The 20,821-nt window shown below is 39.2% G+C and overlaps 3 protein-coding genes across 3 annotated transcripts; 2 read left to right on the top strand and 1 right to left on the bottom strand.

Moving 5' to 3' along the window:
* Positions 1 to 2,943: 2,943 nt before the first annotated feature.
* Positions 2,944 to 4,957, top strand: LOC140947415 (uncharacterized). Its single transcript, XM_073396507.1, has 4 exons — positions 2,944 to 3,056; positions 3,144 to 3,217; positions 4,105 to 4,254; positions 4,507 to 4,957. The coding sequence occupies exons 1-4, from the start codon at positions 2,996 to 2,998 to the stop codon at positions 4,615 to 4,617; spliced, it is 396 nt and encodes a 131-aa protein (XP_073252608.1). The 5' UTR covers positions 2,944 to 2,995; the 3' UTR covers positions 4,618 to 4,957.
* Positions 4,958 to 5,082: 125 nt separating this feature from the next.
* LOC140948487 (uncharacterized) lies at positions 5,083 to 12,082 on the top strand. The gene is made up of 3 exons (XM_073397730.1): positions 5,083 to 6,328; positions 10,730 to 10,886; positions 11,944 to 12,082. Exons 1-3 carry the CDS (start codon positions 5,085 to 5,087, stop codon positions 11,959 to 11,961), a joined length of 1,419 nt encoding a protein of 472 aa, XP_073253831.1. The 5' UTR covers positions 5,083 to 5,084; the 3' UTR covers positions 11,962 to 12,082.
* Positions 12,083 to 15,364: 3,282 nt separating this feature from the next.
* LOC140948696 (uncharacterized) lies at positions 15,365 to 19,432 on the bottom strand. The gene is made up of 3 exons (XM_073397961.1): positions 18,804 to 19,432; positions 16,580 to 16,733; positions 15,365 to 15,501 (listed from the first exon to the last, which is right to left on the bottom strand). Exons 1-3 carry the CDS (start codon positions 19,355 to 19,357, stop codon positions 15,484 to 15,486), a joined length of 726 nt encoding a protein of 241 aa, XP_073254062.1. The 5' UTR covers positions 19,358 to 19,432; the 3' UTR covers positions 15,365 to 15,483.
* Between the last annotated feature and the right edge of the window lie 1,389 nt (positions 19,433 to 20,821).

Genomic DNA, 20,821 nt, shown 5'->3' with positions numbered 1-20,821 from the left:
AAAATTTCAAGTCTTTAAAGGAGCCTTTCCCCGAAACCATTCGGTATGTCGAGCTCAAATTTTCAGAGATAACTGGAATTGTTGTGGTCTTTCAACATTCAGAGGTTTTGTCTTCTTAGCTTCATTAGATAATGATGAACATATTAATAAGGCAAAAAATGCAAGCAAAGATTCGCCGATGGAGACAGAATCCCCGAGTTGAATGGGCCAACCCGTTGAAATTAAGTTTAACTTTGCTTTAACATGCATACAACAACAACAACAACAAAATCCGATAAAAACAAACGTACTTTATTGTCGAAACAATAAATAAAACTGGGTCGTAGTTTCTACCTCCTTCAGTTACATACATAACAAACATACCCGGTTTTATTTAGGTTTAAATTTCCATGTATTTTAACTTAAAATTATTCTGGCCGAATCCTTTCTAAAAACTAACGAAGATATTTTCCTTAACGTCTGATAATCGATTATTTACCGTTATTTTTTTAAAAAATCTTTTACTACTAGTCTTCGAGTAGCATTTTACTATTGTGAATTGTATTGATTCCCGTGCTTTTTATTGTAAATTTATATATTCAAGATTGAAAAAATTAAGTCATTAAACAGTATATCGTTACTAAAGATGTTTTCTTAATTTTTATTTCTCAAAATGTGGAATAAGTTATATACTCCAGTGGAAGAGGCGGTAAGGAGCAACTAACATTTGAATAGGTTCACATTCTAGTAGCCTCTGACATTTCCAGTATTCCTTCATCAACGGGAAAGTTGTCATTTTTACAGGCACATGTAATTAACAACGGGAGTCGATCACTGTTAGAAAAAATAAGACAAGATAAAAAAAATGTAAAAATTACAGTTTTTCTCATGACTCGATTGTTCCCACTAAAACTAAAAATAGAACAACAACAAACAAATGAAATAAAAAGAAACTTAGTTTGCCTTTAAACGATAAATAAGATTGGGTATTTCTATCTCCTTGAGTTACATACATTGCAAACAATTACCCGGTTTTATTTAGACTGAAATTTCCACGTTATCTTAAAATTATTCTGACTAAATGAATATCTGAATTAGCCTAAAAATTTGTAAAAATTATGATTCTAAAAACATGAAAATTTCATTTTAAATACATTTGGGTATTCTTATTTATCTCCTTGAGTTGCATACCGAGCAAACATAAAAATAGCCATTTTTTAAACCATGTAAATATGTAGGCCTTTTTTTTCAAGAAATTCCTAGAAATTGACGTATGAATTTCTCTTAACATAGAGAATCGTTTGGATTAGGTCATATTTAAGTCTTTTAGTATATTTACTTGCATGTGCCTGTAAATTGGTAACTTGTGCTTTGATGGTGGAACATTGGTAATGTCATAATAAGGGTAACTTAACATGTTGACCTATTTAATTGGTTCATCACTCCTAGAATCGGCCACTTCTACTGTAAAGAGCCAATCAGCATGAGGCAAAATTTCCAAATTATCAGTATAGTCATTGGACTAGGATGAATTTCTCAGATCTCGAAGTTTTGAAGCAGAGCTAATAAGGTTGGTATAAGACATTTCGTTGGATAAATGTGTCATAAATATATCATAGTTGCTTTAAAGAAAGGAACTTACTATAGGCGTTTTGGTTTTGGGTTACAAGCCAAACCAGAGATCAGTTTTGCTATTTTTCTTTTTCTGATCTTGAAATCAGCATTTTCAAGTGCCCATGTGTGGCTATCGTTTTTTTCTTTGTGAAGCTCGTGTCTCTCTCTCTCTCTCTCTCTCTCTTTTTTGTCTGTTTCCTAATTTATGTGTTGGACTGTTCATGAAAAGGTACAATTTCTGACAAACTACCTACAAGGACGCCCACAAGTTCATTAACATCTAGAGAGTAATCTAGAGTCTTTCGATCATTCAAGTCAGATTTTCGATTTGCTGATTTTTATAAGTATTGGTCTAGTAGGAGCCAAATTACCATCTCGTTTACAAGATGGGTGTGAGAGTGGTGTCCCCTGATTTACCAATCCTCTAAGGAACTGTGTAAGTACTTATCGCGCAACTAAGAGCTAAAGGACTACTCGACTACTGCAATGACTAAACTATGAGTGTGTGTCTGTGAGATTCGGGGTATCACAAGGAAGAAAATGATATTTTTAATTGAAACAAACAGACAAACAAAAAATTAAAGTTTAACTCTTTTGTTTTAGAAAAATTACCAAAATCTTCAGATTATGTTCTGTTTTCCCTTTGAGAGCTTCAATAGGGAATTTCTGTTCAGAGTTTCTATGAGAAAAGGTGACCAAGGATTACTCATTTTAATCAGTTTGGCTCAGATTTGATCGTAAAATGTTGATCGGTGACCCCATTATAACACAGGCCATAACTGGCTTTGGATGACATTGTTATCAAATTTGCCTTAACAAATTGACATCCACCTACCTCTGAGCTAACATTGTCATCATTTGTTGCTTTGCTTTGTTCTTCGTAGTACATCGTAAGGAATTAATGCTGAGTTGTAATGATCATTTTATTCATTTCTTTCTATTCTTTCGTTTTTGTTTCACTGGTTAAAGTAAAAAAAGCTAAATTTTTTAAAATATTTTTTTGTGTCACTAAGAATAAAAAAGTTGTCTCTACTCATTAATTGTTTACTAGGGAAGCGCTTAGGTTATGCGCTCGGGGAAGATGGGAAGGCGAGAGGAGGGGAGACGACGTCTCTCCCTTCTCCCTTCTTCCTTCCCGTCATCCCCTTCGTTAAAGAGCCCGTTCTCGTCTTCCACGCCAAATACTAATAATGAGAGACGACTGGGGACGAGTCAGATCCTCTCCTATATATGTCACTCACAACTCAGTGATCCAATGCAGAACTGAGCCAGAAAACGGAATCCTAAATATTTGACACACGCCCTACCAGGACCAGAAATTCGCTTTTAACACTTTCATTCTTGTGTTGCAGTTATTTGTCAGTAAAAAACCTCATTTTGTCAATAAAGTGATCCCGACGTAATGAATCGGATTACATTCATTTTGCTGTCGTTACTTCTGGCTTGGCGCATCAAATGTCAAGGTATGTTGTTACAACCATTGTGAGGTGGTGAAGGTTTAGTTGATTTTAACCCTTCTGCTGACTTACACGTTTTAATTAATATTCCAGGAGAAAACACAACAACGGCAAACCGTTTGGCAGTCGCAGAGGAAAATTTCGATGACAACGAGGGCGTTGAAGAGGTAGTGTAGTGTTTTCACTAGCGCGTCCTTTGGCGATGTATGCTTAGTTAGAGAACCAATTAACAATGAGATTATTAAGCGTTTTTGTCGTTTTAAACAAAGTCTACGAGTCCTCAGCTTCTACGTTCTCAGGATTTACATCAACTTTCTCGGCTTAGAAAGAGTGGAAATTATCAGCAGTATAAAGTTTATTGGCTCAGTTACGCCGCAATCAGGATTATTTGCTTGAGGTGATCATATGCAAATCCTTTCAAGGTTCTTCAAGTTGGTGGCAAATCTTTTAAAAGCTTCGAAGAATGACATTTCTTAGGACTAAAATTTCTTACGACTGCGTTGTCATGGAAGGATATCGAACTAGCACTAAAAGGTCCTATGCAATCGGTAGCCTGTTTAGAATACTGCTTGTTTGAGTTAGAAGACAGCATGCTTAGTTTCAAGTATCGAACCAAGCTGCAAGCTTTCCGCGGTGTAGGTAAAATGACACTGATCTATTAATTGGTACCAGTTTTTTTGTAAGTGTGTCATGGTTAAATAAACACTCTGCTTAGCTATTACTGCAAGACTGGTTTCGGAACCAACTGAATGTTGGATCTTTCGTCAGTTGCTTAGGTAACTAAAAGCTGTTAACAAGAGCTCACCAAGAGAGCTAGACAAGTACTACGAGTGCCGTAATTTACTCGCCGATGGCAATAAAATTGGTATATCTGACAGGGATTATAACTCATGTGAAAACGAACATCACACGTTTAGTATATTCATAAAAAAGAAGCGGATTTTGCTCTCATGGGTAGCTACTCAAATTGCCTTAGAGATCGATTGACACCTACAAGTAACTTGCAGCTGTATTATGATTTAATAATAATTTTAATAACTTGCTCGGTTCACAGGCAAAACCTGGGACAAAGCCAGAGGCAATGACAGACTCTGAGGGTGATAATTACAATGAGGTAAACGGAAGCAACGCATCAAGGATTATATTGGCGACAAAAATTAGAACCGATGGCACACCAGGTTGGATAGAGAAAGTTTTAAGAAAGGTATTTAAATTCTTGCTATAAGTAGAAGCTCTGCGTTAGAACAGCACCCAGATAGGTCGCATTTTGTGGAGCCTACAAATAATGGAGCTGCCGTGACTCAAAACACTCACAACTCAATTTTCCAGAATTATTTATAAGTAAACATAATTATCTAGCATTTAAGCACCTTGTAGAAGAAGAAAAAAACGCAATTCTAGAGAGCAAAAGAAGTTTTCTTTGACATAATTCACTAATGCTTTTCCTTCCCTCCAGGTGGAAACTGTTTTTAAAGAAAAGGGATATGATTCAATGAACCGTTCGAGAGAACACACGCCGGATAGCCCAACGGACATACAGTTGGACGAGGAGAGTATGGTTTTTTAACATGCTTTAAGGGCTTGATGTCAGGCTCTATATCATACAGAATTCCAGTTTTATATTTTTAATGAATGTTTACCTCACACTTGCCAAAATCAATGCCACTTAATGCTAACGGGATACACGTTCGGTGAAATATATATGTCGATACTGTCTCCCAACAAATTAATTAGTCTCTCCACCCTGACTGGACCGTGAGCTGAGTTAGTAAATTTTTTCCCCGGCAGCAAATGATGATTCAATTTGGCCAGGAATAACCTACTGCTCATATTTTCAGGGTGTCGGCAAGGCAATAGTTGATTGTAGTATCGAAACGCTTGTCAATTGTTCCGTCGTTCTGTTCGTCTTTTTTCCCCACCGTTTTGCCTCATTTCGTTGCATGTTCTTCGCGTTGACTTCCGTTTCCTAATCTTTGCTCCTTATCCCATCTCTCAAATAACCAACATCTTTACAGTTCCTTTATCCTAACGATTATGACCACTACAGCTATTTTCTCTTTTTGCCCTTCAGTTACAAGTGGCCTTTTCAACAAATTAAATGACATCTTTTTGACATTGGGACCAAAAGCCACAGGCGCTTGGAAAGGTCTAGCTGAGTTAAAGGAAAAATGGAATACGCTTTCGTTCGGAGACAGAGCGGTTATGACGCAGACCCTTCAATCCGCTGCCTCAAACATTGACAAGTTTACTAAAGCAGGAGATGATCCCATTGGTGCAATACAGGGAGCGCTCAATATGGTCGGACAATTTGAAGCACTTGCTGGTCCCACCGGACAAAATGTTGCCGTAGGTCCGCGCTTCGTCTCAGGGTTACTGAGCCTTTTTGGAGTAGGAGGAAAGAAAAAGAAGTCTATCGGACAAATCGCACAAGAAGAAATAGACCAGGCGTTGGCTCAATTTCCCGAGCCGAATCTCTTTATTAAGACTAGTGAACATGGTGGACTTGGTAAACAATTCGACGTTCTTAAGGCATATGTGGATAGGATTGCTCAGTCGGGAAATAATCTTACCGTCACCCAAGCAGAGTCTTTTGAGAGGAAAGCGCCACTGTATATTGGCGTTGCATTGATGGGAGCATTGACAAGTGAGATAGAAAGCCTTCTCAAGGCCAACAAGGAAGACGAGGCCAAGAAGACATTGAGGTACATCGAGCTGTATGCAAGAATGGCAGTTCTGGAGGCTGTAATTTTGCAGGAGTTGGCTTTTTTGTTGCCAAACAAGCTTGAACAAGAGCTTGTCCAAGCCATCTTTAGGGAGCAAAGTCAGCAGAAGAAGCTCCTTAAATTTCTTCGTGCTGGTCGTGTCGATAAGATAGCTTTGAGTTACTTCGATCCCGACGTGTACCCAATTACAGATGCCTATATGACCGCTGTGTTGAAAGTACCAGATTATGATCGCCCCTTGGCAGGAAAGTGGTGTCTAACGCCAGTAATTGGTCGTGCGCCTAAGGTAGCAATCACATGGAAAGCAGTCTATCCCAAGTTAATGGCGCAGGGCCACCCCTACATCACTCTGGCTGAATCTAACGAACAAGCCTGCTTTTGGAAACTCATCCCCCATGGTAACTCCCTCTATACAGTTGTCAACACCTACGGCGGTCCCAAGCACGAGTTTTATGGTCGGTACCTGTCATTTGACATATTACCTGGCTATGGCAGCAGGATGGCAGTCAAGAGCAAAGCAGTTCTTTGGGAAATCGTCGGCGACAGGCAAAAAAGGTAAGCTGAGGTAAAATTGAAGTCCCTGGACTCTTTTATAAATTATATGCCATGAGAACAGCAACGCTGAATCATTGTGTCTCTTCTTTGATTCATTTCCAGTCAGAGCTTAAACCAAGTTAATCTTAGGTCAGCAGTTTAACATTTAAATTTAAATTTAAATTCTCATGTAAATAACACTTGTTCCAATGCTTTTCATTACTTGTATAATATAAGAAGAACTAGGAAATGTCTTTCTAGGCGGTCCACTGAGACGCTCATTTACGCACTTTGTCTCAAGTCGTGACGATTATTGTAACAGCCTGCCCTATGGCCTGCCAGTCTACCAGCTTAATAAGCAGAGGGTCCAAAATGCTGCGGCTAGGTTAATTTTCCAGGAATCTAAATACTGCCATGTAAGACCGTTGCTGTGTAATCTGCACTGGCTGCCGGTTAAATTCCGAATTGACTTTAAGATATTATTGTTAACGTATAAGGCTATCAATGGCTTAGCGCCTTTTTATCTCCAGACTTTGACAATGTTAGGAGATCGATCTTTTGCTGCTGCTGCTCCTCAACTATGGAATTCATTGCCCTACGCGATGATGGGTAGCCCCTCAGTAGCATCTTTTAAAAAGACACTCAAGATATTTTCAGAAAGGTTTTTTGTGATTTTATGTGCTTTTGTAATCTCGTTTTTAGGTGTTATGCAGTTTTTTTACGATTTAAGTAGTTTAGGTAATTTTTATAGTTTTAGTGTTGACATAATTGTTTTAACTCTTGTTGGTAGGGTCATGCACTTAATGTATGTATACTTTATACAGCCTTAGTAATTTTTTTTTAATATTTTTATTTTTTAGCGCTGATAAAAATGGCAATATTGATATCGGCGCTATATAAGTATTGTTATTGTTATTACTATTATTATTATTATTTAATTGACTGGGGTTCTGAAGCGTCAATTTCAAAGCGAAAATAGCAAAAAATGTGTAATTCATTCCCTCCTCATTAAAAAAGGTAAACCCCCAGCATACAATCATCGAGTTATGGGTGCAATAGAGGGTCTCAATGGGGTGGTGGCTTTTACGGTTATCGGCTAAAATTTTGGCTCTTTTACGGCTATCGGTTAATTTTTTTCAGTTACGGTTAACAAAAAAGTTAAAAATTAACTTCTTTTGTTTCAAAAAGTTAAATATTAATTAACCTGTGTTTTTTGTATCTTAAAATCAAAATAAAGGTCTTCGGATCATCTCGGGATGAAAAATTTTGAAAAATTTTAACATTTGATAGATCATACTTTTTATAAAGTATTTCACTTATAATGTTATTTTACACATAGAAATGTAAATAGTCAATTTAAAAATAATCTTTGTGAAAAAGCAAAAGCGGACACGCAAACGCCCAACTCAAAGGCGGGGCGCGACATTCATTATAACAGAAATGGCCGTTTTCACGCTAGAGACGGATTATTCGTGTGAGACGGGTTATCCGTTTGATGATTCGCGTCAGATAGGTAATACTTCTTAATTTGAAAATGAATGAACAATCCGCCTGACTTTATCCGTCAATTTCGACGGACAGTTTGAAGACGGGATTATCCGTTCCAGATAGCCTGTGTACAACCGCCCCCTCCTTTCAGAAAAGATCGGAGAAGGCGTGTCTGTGGGGAGGGCCCGACTGTACACAGGCTAGTCTCAGACGGATAATCCATTTCTAGCTCTAGCGTGAAAACGGCCAATAACAAAATTCCCGTGTCCAGTGTTTTTAATGATGGCGAAGAACTCTACGGAACGACTGTCTGCCGTTGCCTTGTCCGTAGACCTCATTATTCCGCGCGGCTAATGCGTTTTGGGTCACGTGGTCCTAGCGAGTTCGCCACCGAAATGCCATGACCGAGATTGTGTGGGAAGACGCCGTACAGGGACTATGCATGGCAATGTCTACCGTAGCGTCAGAGAAAAACAGGGAAATGCTGTTTATCGGCAAAGTGTTTTACAAACAGTGACATCTCTGCGTGTTGTTTTACTAGAGTTTCGAGGGCACGACCTCCTGAAAATCGCAAGTATCTATCCCCAGCAAGAAGCCACACTTTCGCTATGGATAAAATTAGTTCCCCGAGAGAGTGGCGGAAATGGAGCCTAGGTCTTGGTCAAAACCTAAAAGGTGCTTCGCCTAACGTGCGTACTGAGTCACACTAGCAGGGAAAAAAAAAACGCAACCATAAGTGAGTTTAGTACTTCCCTTAAAAGTAGCAAATCTAGGGAACAGTTTCTTTTACGGTTAACTCTTTTTTACTCTATTTACGGCTAACGGTTAAAAGTTTTCAATTTTTACGGCTATCGACTAAATTTTTGGCCGTTTTACGCCTATCGGTTAACCCCATTGAGAAAAGGGAGGTTGTCAAGCACGAACGAAGATGTGTTAAAATTGCTTGAGAGTACGTGTACGTAGCCGGCAGCAACTCAAGCTTCTCAATTGGGTGCTTACCTAACCTCCTAAGTGAATCCAAAACTTGATGATTCTCGGCGTATGTAATTTAACGGTTCGGTAATCCAACATAATCGAACTCACAATAAAATTTTGCCTATCGGACAAAACCAAACGTTTGATTACCGAACTATTGTTTGTTTGATTTTTATGTTTAAATATTAACACTGATAAAAAGCGAAGTAATGAAAAAAAAAATGCGAAAGTCGTCAAAAGTTATTAGGGGTGATCGGCTAAATTTCACCTTGGTGAGCCCCAAATCCTCCCCCCCCGAGCCTTGAAGGGGGGGAGGGGTCTGGGGGTATCTTTCCCCAGAAGTTTTTCAAGCTTGGAGGCTCCGAAACGCTATTTTCAGCACTTGTCATGAGATATGTCTATGAAAAATCGACCTCGAATATGAAAATGGCAAACAATTGCAAGTCACTATAATCAAAATAGAAAATAACTGAGTCTAAAGAAAACAAATTCATCCAAAAAGTTAATGTGCCTGGTTCAACAGGTCCAAGGGGGGAGGGGGGGGGGGGAGGGGGGGCAGCTGCCCCCCTTGCCCTCTCCACTAGCTACGGCTCTGGGCGGCAGCGTTTTGGTTGAACATAATTACTCCAGTGTGATTTACTTATCAAGAAATGGATTTCGAACAAATCGAATCGGACTGAGTTCGATTGTGTTCGATTTCGTTCGATTGGCTCCTCGATAATCGAACTTACAGCAAAATATATGTTCGATTATGTTCGATTAACGAACCCAATCGAACGATTGGTGTTCGATTGGGTTCGATTGAATTTTGGTTCGATTCTGTTCGATCAGATACGCCGGGATGATAACACAGCTGCGGCGTTAACCATATTTTTTGGTAATTGACATAATCAAGGAAGAAAAACATTTTGGAGTGCTTATGTGTAACAGAGGAACGGACGAATGCCATGTGCGAACGATATTGAATAAAAAAAATTCTTATGCAAATGAAGATTTACTTGTATATGTTGCAGTTCATTTTTTTATCGCAGGTAATTTTTGTTTTTCCCGCCCTTGTTACAACTTCATTAATAGCATACATTACCATCAGGCCAAAAACACTAACAAAAGCGAAATTACCTAAGATAAAAAATTAACTGCACTATACACGTAAATCGTCATTCGCATAAGAATTTGTTTGTGCATTTAGTCTCAATAAGTGACTTAAAGGGGGACAAAGCAATATTTGCGCATTACGAGATACCAGAGTTGACAATAACGCAACTGAGTGACAGTTGTATATCAGTGTCTATAACGGGCCTATAACCCGCAGCGAGCAACTTCCATGCGCTCGTGTCACGGCGTTTTAATTAACGGGCTGTTCAGTTAATTTTTCGCACGGTTTTGGGTGTGCGAATTTTGAATATCTTTAATTTAAATTCCAAAAACTAGTTAGCTGAAACCTACTGAGACCTAAAAAACAATATTTTTTGCCTTTTAATAACGTTTACTTTTCCTTTTTGATATCTTATACTTCGAATTCGCTCATACTGTATGATATGATAGAGAATCTATTTTCGTGAGAAAATGTGCCTTATAATGTGTCCAAACGAGGACTGGGGCTCGTTTCTCGAAAGTCCCTATAATTAACGGACCCGTAAAGCTGTTTTGGTTTACATGCAAGATAGAGGTTTCAATAGTTTTGCATCTTACATGATAAAACTACTAGTTAATGAAACAAAATGAAGTAGTTTGCTAGCCAGGACCCTCGCTCTTATCCTTTATATTTCGATTTGAATATTTGATTTCGGGCCCGAAAAGTTTCCGGGACTTTCGAGAAACGGGCCCCTGGTCCGTAAAAACGCCGTGAAATAGGCTTAGTACTGGGAGTTGCTCGCTCCGTGTTATGGGCTCATATGTCCATTTAAAGCCCTTCACTGTCGGACTTTTTTCTAAAGAATCATATAATGTCTTTAATAGGATCACCAGTAAATGGCAATGTCCCTGGAACGAAAAGTGGTGTTCCACCCAGCCATTAATTCAGTACGAGTTCCCAGGGAGAGAGAACAAGGGATACGACGTAACCACATTTGGTCTTTCTAAAATGAACGTTGGCTATATTTGGTGGATCACTAAGGTACGTGTAAACACGGTCTGAGTCTTAACAAAATGAATAAATAAATAAATAACCAAACCTGCTTCAGCCCGGTGCAGTTAGGATAAGTACACGAGGTGGAATATAGAGCTTTTTCACCTGACGTCACGGCGGCCATATTGGTGTTCCAAACCAATCCTGTGGAAGTTGAACTTTTTTCTGATGTAAACACTTTCTTTTGTTACAATATATTTGCATGGACGCTGGTCACGTGAATGAAAACGCTCTATTAATTGTTGTCAGCTTGAAGTTAGAGTTTCCTTACAAACGACTTATTGACAACCTCAACCAAAACTCATAACAATGACGTAATCAACCTCGTTCCCAGGATCCTCTCCTACCCGTCCCTACATATAAAGGAGGGAGAGGAGAGGAACGTGGCAACGAGGTTGTGACGTGATTGGACAAAACCGGCAATTTGATTAACAATAATGCCTGAATCAATCGTTATGACTGCGAGTCATAAGAACATCTCGAGCTAATTGAGCAGCTAGTTCAATATCCTGGGTTAAATACCATCCAATGACGAGTAACAACTCACTTTAACTCTGGAGATGACTACCGCGCACGTCATTCACTGTCAACAATATGTAATCCTATATTTCTGGACTAAAATAATCAGGGCGATCAAATTTTAACTAAGCAAGTAATCGTAGACTTTAAACCGCGGGCAGGATAAGCTCAGTCGGTAGAGCGCTTGACTTCAGAGCGGGAGGTCGCGAGTTCTATTCCCGGGGCCGGACTAATATTCAGGGTCTTAAAATAACTGAGAAATGAAGGTACTCCCTTTGCACTGCAAGCGGATAGACTTTCGCGTGGCTCGGATGACCACGTTAAATGGCGGTCCCGTCTCCAGCTGGAGACGTAAAAATAGAGTCCCCAGTCAGTACTTTCCTGCTAAATACATTGATACTCAAATAAAGTGCATTGTTTAAAGAATGAACTGACTTTCAATTTCGACGAATTTACTATACCCGTAAGTCAAAGAAAGCTTGGATAATGTGACATTATTATAATTTTACTGATTATTTATTCCTAGTACCCCTTCTCGAACTAGAGTGTGTTCAGTGGAGACATGTCAACCCAAAAGAAAACCTGGATCGTCTAGACCGAAAATGATCAGCAACCCAAAGAAGTTATTGTAGTATGTACTAATGAGAATAGAAATAAAAGATATTAAAACGCTCAAATTATGAAGTATTGTTAGCTCACAGAATAGTCCCTTGTTCGTACCAAACAGGCCGAGTCTAAATTGCCACAAACAGTATATATATACAACGTGTATTTTGTTTAGCAGGCTTGCAAAAAACAAAGTTTACATACAGTTCTTTGCAAGGTCAGCTTTTCAAACCTTTTCGTTTTGTACTGAGACAGTATATTCAAACCCTCACCGTCACCTCTCTTCCTAAGTATGTTGCACCTGACCACTGGGGAGAGGTGGGAGGGGGTCTCTAATCAAAAAACCTTTGGGACTCCCATACGTGCCTTGTTTAACCCTCGGACGTACAAGGGGGGTGGGTGGATGCCCCCTTGTAAGGTTTTTCTGAGTTTTTACCTAGAGGATAAAAAATCAGCACCTGACGTTTTCAGTAGCTATTCGTTCATCCCTCGCGCACCGTGATGGTCAGTTGCTATGGTTACGAGATATGACGTCATAAGTAGCAGGTGGTCAAACCATTTTTGGGTGAAAGTACATGTTTTTTCAACTTTTTTCAACAATGAAAGCAAATCTTGTGGCTAAAATCATGTAGAGTGCTCGTTTACGTTTTACTTTTCATCAAGAGCCATAATAATAGGCTCTTGTTAACATTTCTCGCGGTTTTAACCTGATTTCTAATTCTTGGTAAAATCCAAGATGGTGGCCGAGATGGTGACCATTGTTGGTGACGTCACAGGCCTCTAGCAACGCCAGCACCTGTAGAACATTCATCTTCTTGTTAAGAAGATCAAAGGCTTTCCACTAAAGGTAAAATCGTTTCAAAATACTGCAACATATCAAAAACTCCGGGGAGGGGTTTGCGTGTACTTCCGAGGGTTAAGGATGCCAATTCCAGAGTTCGTATCACTAACTAAAGGCGGTTTTCGAAACGGAACGCTGAAATTCTTACCCAAATAGGTATCGTTTGATCGGAAAATGTAACCACACTCAGACATTGGGAGCTAACCAACCAATTTAGCAAATAACCATTAAAAACATCGTTGAAAGGTTCCAAACACACAAAATGCAATAGAGGACACGAATAGACAAAACTGAAGAGTATTAACAAGGGTTTAGCTTTTGGAAAACAGAGGGCAGCCTAACAGTTTTTCAAAATTTATTACATGGTGGTTTCTAAAAATTAATAATTGCGCTTAGGATTCATGAATTTAGCATTTTTAATGAATGATTAAGAAATATATTGGATTCGCCTTTCCCATGATGTAACGAACAATGCAGATCTTGGAGGGCGTTGGCCCCATAATTCTTCATATCATACGAAGGCTGCATTAAATAATTGCTAATTATGAGAATCAGTGATTTATCAAGGCTTATTTCTGCGATTTTCAATTTCAAGGCGTTTTGACTTGCTGTGCATACGTCAAGAAGGCAGGCGGCGGCGGGGGTGACTTGCAGGTCACGTTGGGAAACATCAAATTTCTCTTTATGCTGCACCGCGATTAAGACCATTTTAAAATAAATCAGGAGCGCTATCAGAATTATATGAACTAGACAGCTTTAGCTTTATAGGAGAGATGATTATGACTGGATATAATAAACCAAAGTTAGGGTACCGAAACATCATTAAAAGTGTCAAGGCGGCAAATTAACAATGAATTACTCTAGCTAAAATGTATTCTTCTTTAGATTTCTTCTTTTTAAAAAAAATCATGATAATAAGTGAACTTTAGGCAAAGGCCGTCTCCTCACACTGCAAGTAGCAAAGCATCGCTTTCGAGTCTTATTTTGCACTTAACGTTTCAAACATCGCTCCTGGAAATCTCACCATAGGCAAGCAGCAAAGTTTCTCGCACTGTTGAATATTATTCGAAGGAAGATCATCGCAGTTATATACGCAACTTCTGCAGTTGCGAAAAGAAAGCCTGAAGAAAAAAAAAAAAAAAAAAAAAAAATCAGGCTTGTACGGGATTCGAACCCTTGACCTCTGAGATACCGGTGCAGCGCTCTCTAGCTACCAATTAAGCTAACAAGCTTTCTTTTCGCAACTGAAAAAGTTGCGTCTATAACTGCGATGATCTTCCTCCAAATAATTCTTCACTCCGCAGTTCACGTATATGATTTTTATACATTTATAATTTCAGTATTAAATATTCATATGTTCATTGTTTCGACAAGGGCTCACACGGGCTCTAAAAAGCTATACGTACGGTCTTTCTTGAAATTGATAATCATGATCCGTCTGTGCTTTATGCGTTTATAGTCGATGATATAGTACATGTGCCTTAATGAGTTTACCTGGTTATTAGATAGTTTTCAGAAAATTCGATCTCTTTGATGAAAACAGGCGATCTGTTCCTATACGCAGAATAATGCTTAACAATTTTCGCAGAGTTGTAAATGATAAACGCGAGTAAGTTAAACTTTCGAGTAGAGCCCCTTAAAAACGTCGGCCATCTAAAGCGCGATAGACGCGGATCCCTGAAATTCAGAAGGGGAGCTGGGACACTCGCCAGCTGTATAAACACGACTTATTTTACTGACGATTCGTCAATAATAATAATAATAATAATAATAATAATAATAATAATAATAATAATAATAATAATAATAATAATAATAATAATAATAATACAAAATTCCACAGAAAAATGAGGGTAGGGGCGGTCCATTCGGACAACCTTATTAAAGTCCGCCCATGCCTGATTCTATGAAAACGGAATTAAATTCGTGTAAAAGATGCATCCACTCACAAATAGAAAAGCCAGTCGAATATTTAGATACCCGCACATATATGAAAGGACGGTGGGATAGATGTATCGACCACTTGTACAACATAAGACCCAGTATAAAAATAGTATTTGCTCATCAGCACCATTTCTGTCATTTGCATTGTTTCCCGCTCCCAAACGTATTATTTCAAATCCAGGCAAATAGACGTCAGTATCTCGTATGCTAGAATCCAACCTCGGTTTCGTTTATGGCAAGGACATCAATTATTTGACTTTTCATTAACACCAAAAGCAATAAAAACAATTTCTTTTTTTAGATCTCGCGATTTCATTTCTTGCGTTATCATGGTTGCATAAAGTTAATAATCTTTGTCTTGTTTCAAAGAGCACAGTTATTAATTTTCGTTTAAACGATTTTTTTTGACATATGTCCTAAAAACGCCGACAGTGCATAAGGACACCCTGTTTAGTTCAAGCACGCTTATAAAATGGATGGGTTTTATTCGCTTACAAATCACACATCTTCGGTACCAGCAAATATACTGCATAATCTGAGTGTTTCAAATGCCTTGTTTATTAATTCTATTCTCTTTACTACATGCTACCATAACGTCTTTAGGTTGCTCATCATATTCAGTCTGGACGTTCCTGAGGCTTTCTTTCGAGTTGACATGTCCCCAAGGAACTCCCTCTAGCTCTTGATAGGGTACTTCGAATATAAATATAATCAGTGTATAATGAGTATAATTGTATTTATACACATTAACCATATCCAAGCTCTCTTTGATATTTTTAGATGATAAATTCGACGAAACATTCAGTTCATTATAAAAGTCTACGGTGGATTACTTGCTCAGGGTAACAATCCCTTTGATAATAAGAAAGTGAAAGAAAGTGTTCGTCATGCAACGTTTGAAGTAGTCATCTTTGCGATGTTATTGCTTTTTGGTCGTCAGTGTCAGTTACGCCGTACCCATAATTCCAGGGGCATCCAACTACTGTTTTCTGTGAATTATCTGTTTGGAGAAGTGAATATTGCCTAGAATTTTCTATAACTGAGGACGGCTAAAAATTGCTAGATGACCGTTCCATCCATGTACAATTTTCGAAACTGACCTAATTAATTCCCTACAATTTTCTGAAGTTTAATTTTTCACATTCACTCTTTAGGGCTATTTTTCGTAGAATAAGGAAACCCAAAATTTTCGGATTAAAAAATGTGATGGAAAGAGGAATCAGAAAACTTCTCACTTTCGTAATAAGTTAAATTATATGTAACATTTTCGGGGAAAAAAATAACGGTTATCCATCCGACTTTTGACTTATAGGCATGTCCCTGCCATGGTTTATATCATTTCATTATTGTTAGTCAAATTGTCGGTTTTGTCCAGTCGTTTTATTGTTGTCAATTTCCATTGATAAAATCAATCAAGAACTTAGGGACGACAGTTAGGCAAACGATAAACAAACCCTGATACACCTACTGCGACGAATAATATCTTTCATGACAACCGAATATTCTACTATTAAACTTATCTTAAAAGGCCAGGCGCTAGGTTAGCTTGAGTAAGATACCTAAGAAAGCTTTTGAGTCAATCGCTGCTCCACTTTTTCTGTATAATATGATAATGATAATGATAATGACAATAAACGATTATACTATACGCATAATTTTCCGAACAGTCCACAATAAGTTTTACAGTCATGTTTGATTAATACAGTCTATCGTTTATTAGTGAAGAATTTACGGTATTTATTTTGTCGTGATCGGCTGTCTTTACACGTACCTTTGTGATCCACCAAATATAGCCGACGTTTTTTGAAGTTAGACCAAAAGTGGTTACTGCCTCCGGATACCAACCTCCTGTGGACTCTATCTGAGGTTCTATGTACCTGTTACACCACGTGGTGTTCCAGTAACAGCCCCATTTACTACGGATCCTGTTTTAAGATATTGTAAGCCATTAGAGGGCTTTAAATAGATACCAACATGGTGCGCATTCAAATCCTGGTACACAGGTGAGGGCCTTAAGAACAAGGCCCACTTCGGCGCTGTTAACCAGAGTTTAGCTTCGTCTGTAGCGCAGGCAATAGGGAGTTTAAGATACGGAGACTACGGACTACGAACTACGGCTGTACGAGCGTTGTCCTTTGTTCGTAACACTGGGTTGAGTCGTGCAAATATAGAACGTTAAGATTGCACTACAGACAGTACACTACGACAGAAGAGGTGGAGAGGGAAACAACACGCAAAGATTTTCTTGTTTTCATCACAGTTCACAAAAATGCAAGTCAGTTTTGCATGTGATCTTATCTTTAGAACAATGAACAAATTCTTCCACACTTGAAGGAAGCAATTACGTCGGGTGAAATTGGTAAACAAAGTTTTGGTTACACAGGTTTTATTTTTTCGCCCATGAATACTTATGTCAAATATTAAACATATAGACAGAAATAGTAATAGCTCATTTATTAGATTTAGAAGATGGACTTCTCCGACTACTGATCTGATGTAGTTTGAAGTATTGAAATGCCGAGTTTCGATTGTCTCGAGCATGTTTACATCATTTTCATTCAGCAAATGGCGCGATACAAAAACTCGCATAAATAAAGGTTACACAAGTACAAAGACTCACTAATCAGTTCGAACAAACATTGAAACTTTTCAAGTGCGAGGAGAAAGTAAATTACCTGCATGATTTCTCTTCTCCTAGGCCGTCAATCTGAATTCTGCGTATAACCAGCTAAGCTTATTTGAACATGAGCTTAGCAAGATAAAAATGTAGTCACAACAGTGGATTAAAAGCGTAAATCTGAGCAGAAATTAGACACAACTAACATATTTCGGTTCCCTCTCACTTAAAGCAGGTGAATTGAAAACCTTTTTTACGAAAAGATGAGATTCTTGAATTACCGAGACGGCAAAATACGAGCAAAATGTTCTCCGTAGTCCCGACTACGCGAAACAGCTCAACAACTCACCGTAGCCGCAGGACTACGGGGGAAAAATGAACAGTCACGTGGTTTTGATCATGCGCAGTAGCATATTTATCCGTAGCCGTAGTCCGTAGTCGCCGTATCTTAAAGTCCCTAATACTTAAGAGCAGATACTTATCTGTACGGCTCTCCGGGTCCAAACTTTATCATAATACAGATGTACTACTTAACACAATTGATTCTTTGGCTCACAACCCCACTGGCTCTCTGAACGTAATCACAATTTCACACAACAAAATCAATTCTTCAATCATAATTCAACGTCACACATTTTTTCTTGGCTCTCAATTTTTTTCGTGGCTCGCCATACCACTAAATCATAATATAACATAACACAATTGTCCCTTAACCGCTTCTCAAGCCGCTGGCCCTTCCGGCTATTCCCCGTGTAAAAGAATCCGGATCGAAATCCGTGAAATTTTTGCTTGTGAAATCTGAAATCCGAGAAAATTTTGCTTGTGGAATCCGAAGTCCTGGGATTTGGAATCCGGAATCCTACTAAGTATTGGAATTTAGAATCCAATTTCCACTGACAACCGAGACTGGAATCAAGTTCCTGGAATCCTCAATCCACGGCGTGGAATCCAGAATCCAAGACTGTCTTGGATTTCCTTACATGGGGCGGAACATAAATGTTTCGATCTCGGTTCTAAGGTCGTTAGTTTAACTGCGCACGTTCCCCCGGCCACTACTGAAGTAACAACAATAGGCTACACTATTGGCCGCAAAGAACTGAAAACTGCAAAAACTGCTCAAATTAGCTTGCTCTTTCAACTTTCAACTCTTTCATGGCGACGTCTTTCATGGGTTAACTCGTATGCTAAAGAACTGGAAAAATGTAAACAATGCATTACGTCAGCAAGGCGACGCCAGCTATTAAAAAACAATATTAAAACAATAGAACGTTAGAAAATCTTGGTGGCCCTCTTGATAAAAAACTGAAAAACAAAGAAGAGACACCCTGATGGTTACTGTTCCAAACTTTATATAAAAAATATTCCAACCGTCTCTTACCTCTTTTGCTCATCGCCATAGATTTCCCAAAGAACAGCTTCCCTCTCGACTGTCAGCCTGCTTCTGTCTCCAGATAATATGTCAAACGATAGGTACTGCCCATAGTAGTCGTACTTACGACCTCCGCAGGTGTTGACAACTGTATAAAGGTGGTTACCATGGGGGATGAGTTTCCAAAAGCAGCCTTCATTATAAGGAGTGATGTAGGGATGACCGCCCGCCATTAAGCTGTCATGGTTTCTAAACCAAGTGATTGGTAAAATCTTTTCACCAGTTATGTTTGGCGATAGACACCATATTCCTGCCATGGAACGATCGTAATCTGGTACTTTCAACACGGCGGTCAAATAGGCATCTGTGATTGGACTCACATCAGGGTCGAAGTAATTTAAAGCCACTTCACCGACACCACCAGCACGAAGAAATTTAAAGCGTTCCCTTTGCTCGCGACGTAAAACGTCTTGAGCGGCTAACATGGCTTGTCGGTTGGGTTCAAGCTCGTGCGGCAACAAAGTGGCCACCTCCTGCATAATCACGTCCTTTAGGACTGCCATCTTTGCATACAGTTCAATGTATCTCAGTATCTTTTTGGCGTCGTCTCCTTTGTTGCCCTTAAGAATGCGATCTATCTCTCTCAAGGCCAAGATACAGTGGTACATTTCTCTCAAGTGACCCTGCTTGGGCGACAGTAAGCTTATTGCCTGACCTAGCAAGCCTATCCACATATGCCTTCGAAAGGTCAAATGTTTCAACGAGACCTCGAGCCTGATTACTGAGGTCCTGCTCGTAAAATTGACCCAATGCCTCGTCTATTTCTTCTCGTACGATTTGCCCGATAGATTTTTTTTTTCTTTCCTTCTGCTCCAAAAAGACTAAGAAACCCAGACACAAAGCTCAAAGCTACGGCACAAATTTGGCTTTTGGGACCAGCAAGTGCTGCAAACTGTCCGACCATCTTGAGTGCTCCCTGCACTGCACCGATGGGATCATCTCCTGCGTTAGCAAACTTGTCAATGTTTGAGGCAGCGGATTGCAGAGTTTGTGTCACGGTCACTCTATCCCCAAACGAAAGCGTATTCCATTTATCCTTCAACTCAATCAGACCTTTCCTAGCGCCGGTGGCCTTTGACCCTAACGTTCCAAGGACATCTTTTAATTTGTCGAAAGGGCGATTTGGAACTGAAGAGCAGTAACAGAAAACCGAGGATACTAATTTAGCTAATTTATCCTAAAGGTGTCTACAATAACGGGTTAGACTGTCCTGTATTTGTTGGAAACAGTACCAACATTTATTTTGTGGGATCAAAACTACCATATTTACTCGATTCAACACCGCCCTCGTACAGTGTTTTAACGCCGCAAATGGAAGCAAAATTACCTTTCAACGCTGCTCTCGGATTAGCCTCCCACGCAGGCGTTTTTAGTGGACCTCGTATTTTGTCGAGCTCTCCTAAAAACGTCTGCGTGGCAGGCTACTCTCGGATAAACGCCAAGCGGGGGTACTCCCTTATATAAACCATATAGGTATATGCCGCCCCATCGGGTAGGGTTTTTGCGCCGTTTTGCATGGTCTGATAGCGGGTATACAGTTGGCCCATTTTGGTCTCGACTCGGCTATGGTTTTCTAGGGAACTACGGGAATTTATGAACGTATTTATCGTTTCAATTCCAAATGAGTGAGAAAGAAAGAGAAATATGCGATTTCCAAATGGACTTGAACAATTTTTTCTTTGTTTGCGCTCTAATCTAAGTAATGATAACATAATTTCTACTTAAAGGCCAGGTCTGAAAACGGGTATGGATTTAGAGGTCTAGTCTGAAAACGGGTGTGGAGAATTACATTTTTTGGTCTGAAATCTGGTCAGGATTTGAAGAACTGAGCGGCTCACCCCCACCAAGAATTCCCAGGAGTACCCCCCCCCCCCCCGGGATAAACGCCGCACCCAATCAGAAGAATGTGGCAATCTACACCATCCAGACATTTACGATTGTTTCTCAGCAAGGTAAGAGAGACAATA

The sequence above is a fragment of the Porites lutea genome, chromosome 9 (assembly GCF_958299795.1).
Source record: "Porites lutea chromosome 9, jaPorLute2.1, whole genome shotgun sequence".
NCBI lineage: Eukaryota > Metazoa > Cnidaria > Anthozoa > Scleractinia > Poritidae > Porites > Porites lutea.
The sequence above is the reverse complement of the archived record's forward strand: the minus strand, read 5'-3'. Positions and strand labels throughout refer to the sequence as shown.